This window comes from Aegilops tauschii, chromosome 5 (assembly GCF_002575655.3).
Source record: "Aegilops tauschii subsp. strangulata cultivar AL8/78 chromosome 5, Aet v6.0, whole genome shotgun sequence".
NCBI classification, from domain to species: Eukaryota; Viridiplantae; Streptophyta; class Magnoliopsida; order Poales; family Poaceae; genus Aegilops; species Aegilops tauschii.
The window spans coordinates 83,030,888-83,045,775 of NC_053039.3; the positions used below are offsets into that span (position 1 = coordinate 83,030,888).

At 53.2% G+C, this 14,888-nt stretch overlaps 1 protein-coding gene across 1 annotated transcript; it reads left to right on the plus strand.

The window, feature by feature from the left end:
* Window positions 1-11,968: 11,968 nt before the first annotated feature.
* On the plus strand, window positions 11,969-13,505 carry LOC141022583 (uncharacterized). Its single transcript, XM_073498847.1, has 3 exons — window positions 11,969-12,631; window positions 12,692-13,237; window positions 13,410-13,505. Exons 1-3 carry the CDS (start codon window positions 11,969-11,971, stop codon window positions 13,503-13,505), a joined length of 1,305 nt encoding a protein of 434 aa, XP_073354948.1.
* The last annotated feature ends 1,383 nt before the right edge of the window (window positions 13,506-14,888 follow it).

Below are 14,888 nucleotides of genomic sequence, written 5' to 3' on the forward strand. Positions count from 1 at the left end.
CTGTACTCTATTCATGTAGAACAAGTGCCTAAACCTGAAGAACAACTGTTCTAATTTAAGATTCCATTGCTATCATAGTTCAAAAAAGCGCTAGGCGTTAATTGTGCATTTTGCCACCGCCTTGCGCTTTACTGACCAAAGCGCATGCTTATGCGCAGTTATGCACAGATTATGCGTAGTTATGCGCAATGCGTTTTGCCAACGCCTAGAGCCTAGGCGCGCTTAAGCGCTCGCTTAGGCGCGCATTTTTTAACTATGATTGCTTTGCTCTTGTATCACTGTATTTACTGATACAAACTTATTTTTAAATTGAAGGATCCAATCGAAACTCCAATGGCACAGTAGGTATGTTCACGCATGTTTCTTTAACAGGTTTGCTCTTATCAATAGCTCTGTTGATTTCAATTTCAATTGTGTATATAGTTGACTTTCATATCATGCACATTACTAGCATCACAACAGAGCCAATAGTGCTGTTGTACATGTAGACCCGTGGTACCCATCTGAAATCTTGTTGTGCCATGTAGTTTCCCACGCTTTGTATTCTTTCACTGCTGCTTTGTCTTGAACTGATATGATTTGAACCGTGTCTCTATTTTGATTTGGCAAGACAATGCAGTGACCATAGGACATAGATATATGTTTGTTTGATACTTTTATTATGTACTAGTACTTGGCAATAGAAGACTTGGTAGTTTAATCCTGTCCACCTTACTAATGAACTGGTTCACCGAAATGAGTTTCATATACTAGTACATACTAAACTTGTTATGTGTCTGCTTGTTTCTTCTTTTAGAATGCTGACAGAATATTGGGGAAGAGTGCCTTAGTAAGCAATGGTAAAGGAAGTAATGCAGATAAGGTTCAGGATAGTGACACATCCTTGTTGGTCTCCAACAAAGCTGATAAAACAGCTAAGGGAGACTATCTTGAAGATAGCGAGACAACCCCAAAGTCCTGTCTTGGTTTAGTGTTCGAGTTACTGGCCACTCAAGCTATTCAAACTCACTGTCTGAATCAGTTCGGTTTCTTGAGTCTCAACTACAAGCTGAAAGACATCGATCAGCTGTGCTGCGACAAGAAGCGGAAGGACTGCGGAAGTCCCTGGAGCATTCAGATGCATACTTTCTGGTGCAACAACAAGCGTTGGAGGATTTTAGCGCCAAACAGGACAAAGCTAATCAGCTTGCTAAGCTTATTGCCAGCATGGTGGATACCCAGGATAACGTTTCTTGAGCTCTTCTGAAGTTGTTTCAGTTATGCTCTGGTTTTGCTACCGCATTTATTTGCACTGGTGGCCAATTTTGATGGCCAGTGTATGTAATGTGCTGCTTTGTTCCCTATATTTGCACTGGTGGCGAACTTTGATGCCCAGTGGATGTAATATGTGTAATAGCGGTAATAGGCTAGCGTTAATTGCTTGCTTATTTAGTTCCTTATTGTCTTGTTTAGTTGTTTGCTTGTAGTCACTGCAGTTCTTTTTCTGTTTTTTTCTAGTGGCCACAATAGCCTATTTTTGGTAACTAGGCCAAAATAATCATGGAAACACACGGACGTTGTAACCATGGGCCTCCTGCAGGCCGTATGATCCATGGGCCTTCGTCCGGACGTAGGATCCATCGGCCTTCTATACGGGCCTTAGGGTCCATGGGCCTTCTACGGGTCGTAGGGTCCATGGGCCTTCTACGGGCCGTACGATCCATGGGCCTTCTACGGGCCGTACTATCCATGGGCCTCATACGGGCCGTAGGATCCATGGGCCTTCTACGGGGCGTATCATCATTTCGCCAATCATGGGCCATACTATTCGTGGACCATAACGGGCCGTTAATAGGCCGTATTTGATAACTCTATGAAAACAGCCCAACGTTTTTTTTTGACATGAAAACGGCCCAACGTATTAACGGTCCACAAACGGGCCGACTGTAATGATGGGCTGAATTTGGCCCACAAGCAGAAAATGACAGTAACGGGCCGTATGTAACCGAATGCTACAAATGAGCCCAAGAATCAATGGGCCCTGAGAAGGCCGAAAGATAACTTGGGCTGGAAATGGCCCAATGGAATAACGGGCCATTAATGGGTATAAAGTGATACACTGTTCATTACGGGCCAGTTTCACCACGGGTCATTAATGGGCCAAGAGTTACAAAGGTCCTCATATGGGCCAAAAGAAGTCACGGGCCACACATGGGCCTGAAGTTAAAACGGGCTGAATCATATTGGACGGCCCAAATGATGCTACTGGGCCTAATTCGGATAGGGCGTAACGGGCCCTGGGTTAGCGGGATGTAAATGGGCTATATGCGAACAGGCCGTTAACAGGCTTTCCGTGGGCCGGCCTGCCACCTTTTGACCAAGTCAAACGGGTCGGCCTTTTCACAGGAATGGGCCTCTGTTGGGCCGTGCCACGTGTCGCCGTATCATAGGCGCCTTCGGTCCAATGAGCGGATGACATCTGTCCCAACGGTGAGGTGACACGTGTTTCCTCCGGCCAATGATGATTTTACACGTAGAAAATCCCCATTAGTCGGGGCTGTTAACGAGTTATCGGATCCAAAACCCGACCCGATAGCTTAACGGCGTTCCCTTATGGTGGATGCCACGTGTCGGTCACCCTTTACAAAAGCACTTCTGTGACGCGCGATTTATCGTCATGGAAGTGGACACTTCCGTGATGATAATTTTGGTAATGTCATGGAACACTTCTATCACAGCATAGGTATGACTATCTTGATTCTGTCATAAAATCGTCATGGATGTACATGCATGACAAAAAACGCGACCTACTGTGACAAACACGTATCATCACGGAAGTGTTTTTTTTGTAGTGATATCACGTGACCATGCTCAGTTTCATGAATTTCCGGTCACTTTTGGATTTTCTGAAATTTAAAATCAAGGATTCGAAACAATATCGTAACCTGCATCATGCAATAAATTTTGAAGCGATACATCTTTCCTGTTGTATTTCTTAAGAAAGGATTTGGTCAAACATTTTTATTAGTTAGACTTCAGACAAGTTTTATATGCAGAGTAAAAGGATAATCCCTCCGTACCGGTGCATTACCTGATATATTAACTCAAGTACTAGGCACGAAAAAATGGGCTCAATTCTGTGCTCATCCTGGTGTAGTACTCCTATTAGTACTAGGCAATGGAGTTGACGGGTGACCTTGGGTAGCGGCGACCGAGGGAATAGAACCGTGCTCAGCACGGTAGGTAACGTTATCTAGTTACTAAAGCATCCCTCCATTGTTCATCGGTAGTCATTATGGACCGGGGGCATGAGGGGAATTTCCTAGGGCTGGAATTCTGGCCGCCAGATATTTCGACTCGAAACGCGGAGGCTCGACTGGTTGGGGTTGGCTAATGTGCGTACCACACACGCCACCAGAAGGACATGAGCCTTGTTTTTTTTAGGACCAAAACGAGCCAGGGTTTGGCTGGTACGCCATTGGGTCCTACCATTCGAGAATACGAAAGGAATCTTTTAAATTGCCGAACGAATCTATGTGTATTACAATGGCCGTATTTTGCTTGCAAATAGTAATTTCAACGTGGTAATTGATTTATGACGAGTTCTTGAATTAGTGTCGGGCGGATGAACCCCGGGCAGGCAACGGAACCTGGATCCTTTTCAAAAACATTGGGGCCAGCAACGCCCCTCATTCTGGCTCGCATTTGGCCGGGTTGGTCAACCCGGCCAAGTCCCTCAACTCGGCAGAACTCCTCAACCCGGTCCCAAGGGCTGGCACAAGACGGCAGAACCCGGCATGACCGAGACTTCTCCAACAAGCCAGCTCCCCTTGGTGCATTCCTCAACCCGGCCATAGGCTAGCTCCCGTCCCATCCTGGCCGTACGATGGGACGAGTCTCCATTCAGGGATGAGTGAGGGAACAGTGCTGCACCAACTCCTCTGGTCAGCCGAGGCGTGACAACAGTGTCCCACCTACCCTGCTGACCAGGACCGACATGGCAACAGTGCACTCGTCGTCACTGCTGATACCAGCAACCGGTGACCTGACGAAGCGCCACTGTAGCGGACTTGACCCGGCCACTCCGTGACGATCGACAAGACGGCAAACAGTGCCCCCTGGTGAATGGGGCCCGCGCCCGGAGAACCCGGCGAGCCCTGACACCCGGCGGGTCCCAGCGCCGGCTTCCTGGACAATGACAACCCGGACCCACGGCCTTGTAACATTACCATTGTATCCCTAGGGGGTTGACCTATAAAACCCCCAGGAGCCCTCATCCATACGGGCGGACACAAGATCAACTAGACTAGCCACACACTAGGAAAGGGAGCAGCCTAAGCCTTGGTCTGCCTTCCTTCGTCCTCCATACAGCTCTAGGAGCAACTCTGTACTGTTACACATAAACCATACTCGGCAGGACTAGGGGTGTTATCTTTCCGGAGAGCCCTGAACCTGGGTATGTCTTGCGTCACGCGCTCGCTCATACCAAGCTCGCCTCTGGAGCCCACCGATGCCCTCAAGCCTCCTCCTCTCTTTAGCCATCCCTTGGCATCTGCCGTGCGCCCACCATGATAGTTGGCACCCACCATGGGGCGTCAACGAGCCTGTCACGCTGGCAGACGACATCATCGACGCGCTCGCCTCCTCCTTTGCTGCGCTCCGCATCTCCGATCCGCCCGCGGCCGATGAGTACCGTAGCGAGGTACTTGACATCTCCGACTACCCCATTTCCGTCGGCAACGGTGCTCCGGCCGGGGTGATGGACCTCTGCGTGGAGGTCTTCGTCACGGACACCGGTGCTTCTTCTTCGTCCAATGCGGCGAGGAAGGCCGCCAAAGCCAAGGCCGCAGCGGATCGGGCTCGCTCGCCCAACCTGTTGCGCGCCATGATGGAGAGCCTTCGCGTCCCCATCGCCACCGATGTCGATGCTTCCAACATCGCCGAGGCCCGAGCTCGGCTTGAGAAGGACCACCAACGCCTGATGGACCTGTCTGAGATGCTGGCTGCCACGCAGTGCCGCCTGGACTCCACTTAGCTGGAGCGCAACGCCGCCCACGGCTTCACGCTTGCCGCAACTGAGCCGAGCCAGGTCATCGACGTGCGGTCCCGGGGCGGCACGATCGGCCGCGCCTTCGGTGCAATCCATCCCGTCTACGAGACTCCCGTGAAGAACATGCGCGTAGCCCAGGCGGCCGCAGTCGGCCTGGATCAACTCGCCGAAGAGGAGCTGAAGGACCGCTTGAAGCGGGTGAACGACCTCCTCGACGTGGCCAACACGCAGCAGGACCGCCACAACCAACTCGCCAAGCCGGCGGGGTCTGGCTCGATCCACACCGACGGTCCCGAGGACTAGCAGAACACGACGTCTTTGCTACCAGGCGAAGCGCACTCCGCCCGCACCCGGACCCGGCGCAACTGCGTCCCGATGACTACTGGCGGCTTGGGCGACGAGCCGGCCCCGGAAGACCGGCACCTACGTGATCCTCCCCCGCAACCCGGCCGATGTCCGGCTTCAGCCGACCCGGCCCCCCGCGGCGCGGTCGCCAGCCGGCTGGGCCCTCGCGCCATCGACGAAACCGACGCTCGCCACCGCCTCGACCAGCTCGCCCTCTCCTTGGAGCTGGAGGAGAATAATGCCGTCGGGTCGGCGTGTTTCGGCCCGCGGATCCAGGATGAGCCCTTCCACAAAGGGTTCACGCTCCCCCGCGACACCCCCAAGTACAACGGCACCATCAAGCCGGATGACTGGCTCATCGACTACACCACCGCCATCGGCATCGTGGTCGGCAACCGCCGCCTCGCCATGCGCTACGCTCCGCTCATGCTGCAGGGCTTGGCCCGCACGTTGCTGAATAGCCTGCCGGCTGGCAGCATCAACGTGTGGGTCGACTTCGAGCAGGCATTCATGCGCAACTTCACCGGCACCTAAAAACGACCCGGCTGCCCCAGCCACCTCGCCATGTGCGTGCAGGGGCCGGCGGAGACCGGCCGCGATTACCTCGCACGCTGGATCGAGCTCCGGAACAGCCGTGAGGGCGTCCACGAAGTCCAGACCATCCAGTACTTCGTCAGCGGGTGCCGAGACGGCACCCTCCTCAAGCATTAGCTCTTGCATCCGAGCTGGCCACCATGACCGTGCTCATGGTGATGGCGGACAAGTATGCCAATGCCGACTCCGCCATGAAGATCCAGGTGGCGCTGGACGAAGCCGGTAAGGCAAAGCCGATTCCCCCTCCCAAGCCGGCCGGCGAGAGCAGCCGGCAACAGCACAACCAGCAGAACAACAAGCACAAGGCCGACCAGCCGGCTCAGTGCTACAACAACCGGCTTGTCGTGGCCGCCGAATTGGCGCCCGGGGCCGAGCCGGCCGCTAAACACCGGCAAACCGGCAAGACGGCATGGCAACCCACCATGAGCTTCGAGGAGATGCTCGACGCTGCCTGCAAGCACCACAGCGGCGCGAGGCCGTCCACGCACACGCTTTGGCGGTGCACCATCACCAAGCACATCATGCGGGGCAACATCCCGCCCCCACCGGCTCCGGCTCCGGGAGCGGGGCCGCCGCCTCCACCTCCTCCCCCTCCGCCCCGGCAGGCGGAGAAATGTGCAACAACGTCTACCCCAACCAGAATCCGACCTACGTCGTCTTCACCAGCCTTGGCGATGACAAGTGCAGCGAACGCTTGCTCCAGCAAGAGGTGAACACTGTCGTCCCGGCCAAGCCAGAGTACATGCATTGGTCGGATCGCCCGGTCACCTGGACCCGGGAAGACCACCCGGCCGTCATGCCAAACCCGGGTGGCTACGCCCTCGTCCTCAACCCCACGATTGTCGCGCCTCAGTGCACGTGCAAGTTCTCCCAGGTCCTCATCAATGGCGGCAGCAGCATCAACATCCTCTACCGCGACACCATGACCAAGCTCGGCCTTGAGGCAAAAGACCTGGAGCTGACCCAGACGATCTTCCACGGCATCGTTCCCGGCCTCTCCTGCTCCCCGATTGGCCGGATCCTGCTCGACGTCCTATTCGGCGCCAGCGACCACTTCCGCGCGAGCCACTCTTGTTCGAGCTGGTGGATCTGTCCAGCACGTATCACGCTGATACGTCTCCAACATATCTACTTTTTCTCATGCTTTTCCTCTTGTAATTTGCATGATTTGAATGAAACAAACCCCGGACTGACGCTGTTTTTAGCAGAACTACCATGGTGTTGTTTTTGTGCAGAAATAAAAGTTCTCGTAATGAAACGAAACTTTGCGAGGATTTTTTTATGGAATAGAAGAGGATTTTTGGAGCCAACAACCACCAGAGAGGGGCCCCTGGGTGGGACAACCCACCAGGGCGCGCCCCCTCTCCTGGCGCGCCCAGATGGGCTGTACCCACCTGGTGGCCCCGCATACCTCAACCCTGATACTATAAATTCCTATTTTCGGAGAAAAAATCAGGGAGAAAGAATTATTACGTTCCACGAGATGGAGCCGCCGCCAAGACCTGTTCTTCCTCGGGAGGGTATATCTGGAGTCCGTTTGGGGCTCCGGAGAGGGGGATCTTCGTTCTTCATCATCACCAACCCATCTCCATCGCCAATTCCATGATGCTCCCCACCTGGAGTGAGTAATTCCTTCGTAGGCTCGCTGGTTGTTGAGGAGTTGGATGAGATTCATCATGTAATCGAGTTAGTTTTGTTAGGGCCTGACCCCTAGTATCCACGATGTTCTTAGATTGATGTTTCTATGACTTTGCTATGCTTAATGCTTGTCACTTTGGGTCCGGGTGCCATGAACTCAGATCTGAACCATTTATGAATTCATCATTATATCCATGTTTTAGATCCGATCTTGCAGGTTATATTCACCTACTACGTGTTATGATCCGGCAACCCTGGAGTGACAACAACCGGGCCCACTCCCGGTGATGACCGTAGTTTGAGGAGTTCATGTATTCACTATGTGTTAATGCGTGTTCCAGTTCTCTATTAAAAGGAGGCCTTAATATCCCTTAGTTTCCAATATGGACCCCGCTGCCACGGGAGGGTAGGACAAAAGATGTCATGCAAGTTCTTTTAATAAAGCACGTATGACTATTTACGGAATACATGCCTACATTATATCGACGAACTAGAGCTAGTGCCGTATCGCCCTAGGTTATAAATGTCACATGATGAATATCATCCAACAAGTCACTAATCCAATGCCTACGAATTTATCTTAGATTTTTTATGATAAGTTACTACTACTATTATCACTGTTACACTTGCTACAAAACTACTGCTATCACTGTTACTGTTACCGTTGCTGCTGTCACTATTATCAAAACTATCAAACTACTTTGCTACTGATCACTTGCTGCAGATAATTAATCTCCAGGTGTGGTTGAATTGACAACTCAGCTGCTAATACCTTCAAATATTCTTTGGCTCCCCTTGTGTCGAATCTATAATTTGGGTTGAATACTCTACCCTCAAAAACTGTTGTGATCCCCTATACTTGTGGGTTATCACACGCGCTGCTGGGCCGGCCCACACTCGCCAAGTTCATGGCGGTCCCCCACTAAGCCTATCTGAAGATGAAGCTGCCGGGTCCGAAGGGTCTCATCACCGTCACCGGCAACTACCGCAAGTCCCTGGAGTGCGCCCGAGATGGCGCCAGACTGGCCGAGCCGCTGATCATAGCTAAGGAGCGACGCCAGCTCGACCAGATCGTCTCCCTGGCCAACGAGATGCCGGCTGTGCCGGTTCCTGCCAAGGAGCCGGCCGACGAGGCCTCGTGCCAGCCCTCCAAGGAGACCAAGAAGGTCAAGCTGAACCCGGAAGACCCCACCTGCAGCAAGTACGTTGTCGTGGGCACCCGCATCGACAACAAATAGGAAGGCGAGCTCGTCGACTTCCTCCGTGAGAATCGGGATATCTTCGCATGGACCCCAAAGGACATGCCGGGTGTTCCGAGGAAGTACGCCGAGCACAAACTCCACGTCCGCAAGGACGCCAAGCCTGTTCACCAACCCCTACGTCATTTCTCCGAAGAAAAGAGAAGAACCATCGGTGAAGAGGTCGCCAAGCTTTTGGCGGCCGGCTTCATCATGGAAGTATTCCACCCCGAGTGGCTGGACAACCCAGTCCTCGTGCTGAAGAAGAACAAGAGCTGGCGGTGTATCGACTACACTAGCCTGAACAAGGCCTGCCCCAAGGATTCGTTCGCCCTCCCGCGAATCGATCAAGTCATTGACTCCACCGCCGGCTATGAGCTCCTGTCCTTCCTAGATGCTTACTCCGGCTATCACCAGATAAAGCTAGACCCGGCCGACACCCTGAAGACGTCCTTCATCAGCCCTTTGGGGCATATTGCTACATCACCATGTCATTCGGCCTGAAGAACGTCGACGCCACATTCCAGCGCTGCATGCAAAAATGCCTACTGCCACAACTCGGCCGTAACATCCACGACGACATCGTGGTGAAGACCAAGCAGCACCTGACGCTCCTTGATGACTTGAAGGAAACTTTCGCGAACCTGCGCGAGTACCGAATTAAGCTCAACCCGGAGAAGTGCATTTTTGGCGTCCCAGCCGGAAAGATACTCGACTTCCTTGTCTCGGAGCGCGGCATTGAGGCGAACCCGGAGAAGATCAAGGCCATCGAGCGCATGCGCAGGCCGTCTCGGCTGCGCGATGTCCAGAAATTCACCGGCTGCTTGGCCTCGGTCAACCGGTTTCTCAGCCGGCTGGGCGAGAGGGCCTTGCCCCTGTATCAGCTGATGAAGAAGATGACGCCATTCGAATGGAACGACCAGGCGGACGAAGCCTTCCAGGACCTCAAGTGCATGCTCTCCACCGCACCCGTCCTGGCCGCACCGGCCGACAAGGAGCCGCAGTTGCTCTACATTGCCGCCACCTCGTGGTCGGTCAGCACGGTGATGGTGGTCGAGTGACCAGAGAAGGGCAAGATCCAAGCCGTCCAGCACCCGGTCTACTACCTGAGCGAAGTGCTCTCTGCCTCCAAGCAGAACTACCCGCATTACCATAAGATGTGTTATGGCGTGTATTTCACCACCAAGAAGTTGAAGCAGTATTTCCAAGAGCATGTTGTTACCGTGGTCAGCACGGCCCCTCTCGGCGAGATCATCGGTTGCCGGGACGCCTCTGGCCGGGTTGCCAAGTGGGCACTCGAGCTAGCCAGCCACACCATCCTCTACGAGCCCCGCACCACGATCAAGTCCCAAGCACTGGCCGACTTCCTCGTCGAATGGACCGAGACCCAGTACCTGCCGTCGCCGCCGGATTCAACACATTGGTGCATGCACTTTGACGGCTCCAAGATGCGCTCCGGCTTGGGAGTCGGCATCATGCTGTCCTCTCGAAAAGGCGACCGGCTCCGGTACGCGCTCCAGATCCACTTTGCCGGCTCTAACAACGTAGCTGATAATCCCCAAGTGCAGGGAATCATCGTAGCAATTCCCAAAGGTGGAAGTGATAAGTATGGAGTGTCGAACCCACAAGGAGCTAAAGGTAAGATCAATATTCTCTCAAGTCCTATCTGCAACTGACACGACTCTACGTACACCGAACGTTTGCTTCCAACTAGAAACGAGAAATAAAACTACGTTGTGGGTATGAAGAGGATAACTTTGCATGGTATCGGAGAGCTAAAATATAAAAGTAGGTGCTGTTATCATAAATTTAGAATATATTACTAAATATTATAAATAGCGAGTGTGGAATAATGATGGGTCGATGTGCGGAATTATCCTGGGCAATCGTTAACAAGACCGGTAGTCGTCATTGCAATTTCATATGAGGGAGAGGCATAACCTAACATACTTTCTCTTCTTGGATCATATGCACTCATGATTGGAACTCTAGCAAGCATCCGCAACTACTAAAGATCATTAAGGTAAAACCCAACCATAGCATTAACATATCAAGTCCCCTTTATCCCATACACAACAACCCCCTTACTCGGGTTTATGCTTCTGTCACTCAAGCAACCCACTATAAGCGAATCATGAACGTATTGCAACACCCTACAGCGGGAATCCCTCACGCTTGCACGACACGAAGGGCACAATAGGACAACACCAAAATAAAACATACAACTCATACCAATCTAGATCATCAATCAACCCAAAGACAAAGGATATCTACTCAAAACATCATAGGATGGCAACACATCATTGAATCATAATATCTGGCATAAAGCACCATGTTCAAGTAGGGATTACAGCGGGGTGCGGGAGAGTGGACCGCGTAAAAGAGATGAGGATGGTGATGATGATGGTGATGTTGATGAAGACGATCACCGCGGCGATGATTCCCCTCCCGATGGCACTCTCTCGCCACCGAGAGAGAGAGGAGGAGAGGTTCTCCCCCTTGTGCTTCCTCCTCCATGGCCTCCCCCTCGATGGGGAGAGGTTCTCCCTCTGGATCTTGGCCTTCATGGCGATGATGGCCCCTCCGGGATCCTCCTCCATGCCCTCCGGTGATGACGGCCCCCTCCGGCAGGGTGCCAGAGAGGGCCTAGATTGATTTCTCGTGGCTACAGAGGCTTGCGGCGGCGGAACTTCCGATCTAGGTTATTTTAAGGAGGTTTGGGTATTTATAGGAGAGGTTGGCGTCGAGAACATCTCAGGGGGCCCAACGAAAAGTACATGAGGCACAGGGGCGCGCCCTCCACCATCATGGGGCCCACGGTCCTCCCCTCCGGTAACTCTTCGTTCCAGTATTTTTTTTATTTTCCAGAAAAATTCTCCGTTGATTTTCATCGCATTTCGAGAACTTTTATTTCTGCACAAAAACAACACCACGATAGTTCTGCTGAAAACAGCGTGAATCCAGTTTAGTTCTAATCAAATCATACCAAAATCATATAAAACTATTGTAAACATGGCATGAATACTTCATAAATTATAGATACGTTGGAGACGTATCAGTCACCGAGTACGAAGCCCTTGTGCATGGTCTCCGGCTTGCCAAGGAACTCGGCATCCGGCGCATCATGTGCTACGGCGACTCAGATCTGGTGGTACAGCACAGCTCCGGCGAGTGGGACGCCCGCGACGCCAACATGGCAAGATACCACTTCATCCAGCAGTTGTCCGGCTTCTTCGATGGCTGCGAGTTTCTCCACGTCCCACGAACGGACAATGAAGCCGCTGACACACTAGCCAAGATTGGCTCATCTCGGCAATCCATCCCGTTCGGCGTCTCCCTCGAGCACTTGCACAAGCTGTCCGTCAAGCCTTCTCCGGACTCCGAGTCCATTTTTGTCCCAGACGACCCGGCCGCGCCTCTACCCGGCCCGGGGATACCCAGCCCGGGGACTGCCGAACCAGGCCCGGGGACTGCCGAACCCGGCCCAGGGGTTGCCGAACCCAACTCGGGGACTGCCCAGCCTAGCCAAGGGGCTGCAGCGCTCGACCCGGCCGCCGTCATCCTTGACCCGGCCGTTGTCGTCCCCAACCGGGGGGCTGCCGCCCCAGAACCCGCCATGGTGGTCGTATTCGCTGTGGTGACGGCCCCATCATGGGCCCTGCCCATCTCGGAGTTCCTGGAGAACGGGGTTATCCCCATGGACGAAACCGAAGCCCGACAAGTACAGCACCGGGCGTCCGCCTACAGCATCATCAACAACGAGCTCGTCAAGCGCAACTCTATCATTGTTTTCCAGCGCTGCGTCGAACAAGACAAGGGCATTGAGATCCTCCTCGACATACACCAGGGCGAGTGCGGGCACCACGCCGTCTCGAGGTCCCTGGTGGCCAAGGATTTTTGCCATGGTTTCTACTGGCCCACGGCCCTCCAAGACGCTGAGTCACTCATCCTCAAGTGCGAGGGATGCCGGTGCTTCAGCAAGCACAGCCACCAGCCGGCCTCAACACTCCGAACCATCCCGATCACCCGGACTTTCGCGGTCTGGGGACTCGACATGGTGGGACCCTTCAAGACCGCTCAAGGCGGCATTACGCATCTGCTGGTGGCGGTGGACAAGTTCACCAAGTGGATTGAAGCACGACCAATCAAGAAGTTGGACGGGCCAACAGCCGTCCGGTTCGTCAAGGATATCGCGGTGCGCTACGGCGTCCCGAACAGCATCATCAGGGACAACGGCACCAACTTCGCCAAGGGCGCGCTCGCGCAATACTGCTCCGTCTCTGGCATCCGCCTCGATCTGGCCTCTGTGGCACACCCGCAGTCCAACGGCCAGGTCGAGCGGGCCAACGGCCTCATTCTATCCGGCATCAAGTCGTGGCTTGTCGAGCCGCTCGTCTGTTCACCCGGCAGCCGGCTCGACGAGTGGCCAGCCATCCTCTCGAGTCTCCACACAACGCCAAACCGGTGGACTGGGTTCACCCCATTCTTCCTCGTCTACAGAGCCGAAGCCGTCATCCCAACCGACATCGATTTTGACTCGCCACGCATCATGATGTACACTGAAGCCGAAGCCAAAGAAGCCCGCGAAGACGGCGCCGACCTACTTGAATAAGCACGCCTCTTGGCGCTCAGCCGGTCAACCATCTATCAGCAAGGCCTAAGGCACTACCACAACAATAAGATCAAGCCCCTCACATTCCGCGAGGGAGACCTCGTCCTCCGACTCGTCGAGTAGCAAGCCGGCCAACACAAGCTGTCCTCCCCATGGGAAGGCCCCTTCATTTTCAGCAAGGCCTTGTGATACCGCAATGCATACTACCTCATTGACGCCCCCAAGCCAAGCAAGCGCAAGAGAGACACCGCCGGCGATGAAACAACCCGGCCATGGAATGCAGAACTCCTCCGCCTGTATTACAGTTAGCTGTGTGCACGTATGTATCGCTGCCTTTTTTAATCATATGAAAACTATGGAGTCCCCGAATGACACTCGGGGGCTGCCCTTTCCGACCAAGTTATTGTGTCTCACGCACATGTGCAAATTTTTCTCAAAACACCCCCGCCACCGGCTCGACTCGCTCGACCCGGGGGCTCGGGGGCTGGCCGGCTTGGTCACCATCCGTCGCCTTCCTTAGCAACTCTTGGCATGTTGGGATCGCCACGGTCCTCCACTTCGCCCTATGACACAGAACCGGTTTCGGCTGTCGGTCGGCAAGAAAAATGAACCAAAGCACCAGCACGCTATGAATACTAAGTTGGGTCCACCGGATTGACCAACCCGGCCCCGTCACCTTAAGTTGCCGCACGACCGGCTGCTCGCCAACCGGCTTCGCCGGATTGCCGCTAGCCAACCCAATGGGTGTTTCGCTCGCGCTCAACATTGGAAAAGCCTAAGTACTGCTCATCCCTCTCAAGGGCCGAACTCCTTGTCACGGACCGGAGCCCGACCGTTCGACTGGCGCGGGGGGGGGGGGGGGGGGCAAGAAGGGAAGCAAGCAAGAAAACGTCTCAGAAAATAGAAAGCAGGGACGCAAACATTCACGAAATATTTACATCACAATTTAAAACATGCCCAAGGCCTGAGTTCATTACACCCAAACACACTCAGTGGGTGGGTGGACCTGCTATGTCACATCCTAGCTAGTTCATGCATTAGAGTGTTGCATCATGTCTATTTTTCACAGAAACTTGAAATGGGGATGCCAGAAACCCCCAGCACCCCCCCTGAACACAACTAGGGTTTACTAAAATCCTTTTCAATGAACCTGAAATTTCCTCCATAAATGTTCACCATCTTTGGTCCTGGCTAAAACCTCTGCCAAAAATGGTTTCATATATTTGGAGGCTATTCTGGATTTTTCATCAAGCCATAAGTATTTGCATTTGGGCAATTTAAATCCTATAAATATTTTAAAATGCCCAAATAATCTTGAAGGTATTTTTAGGCTGTTCAGAATAATTTCAAAGGTGCCTCTGAATATTTCCAGGATTTTCCTAAATGAAATAGTATTTCTACTATTTCAAAACACAGAACAGAAATAAATAAA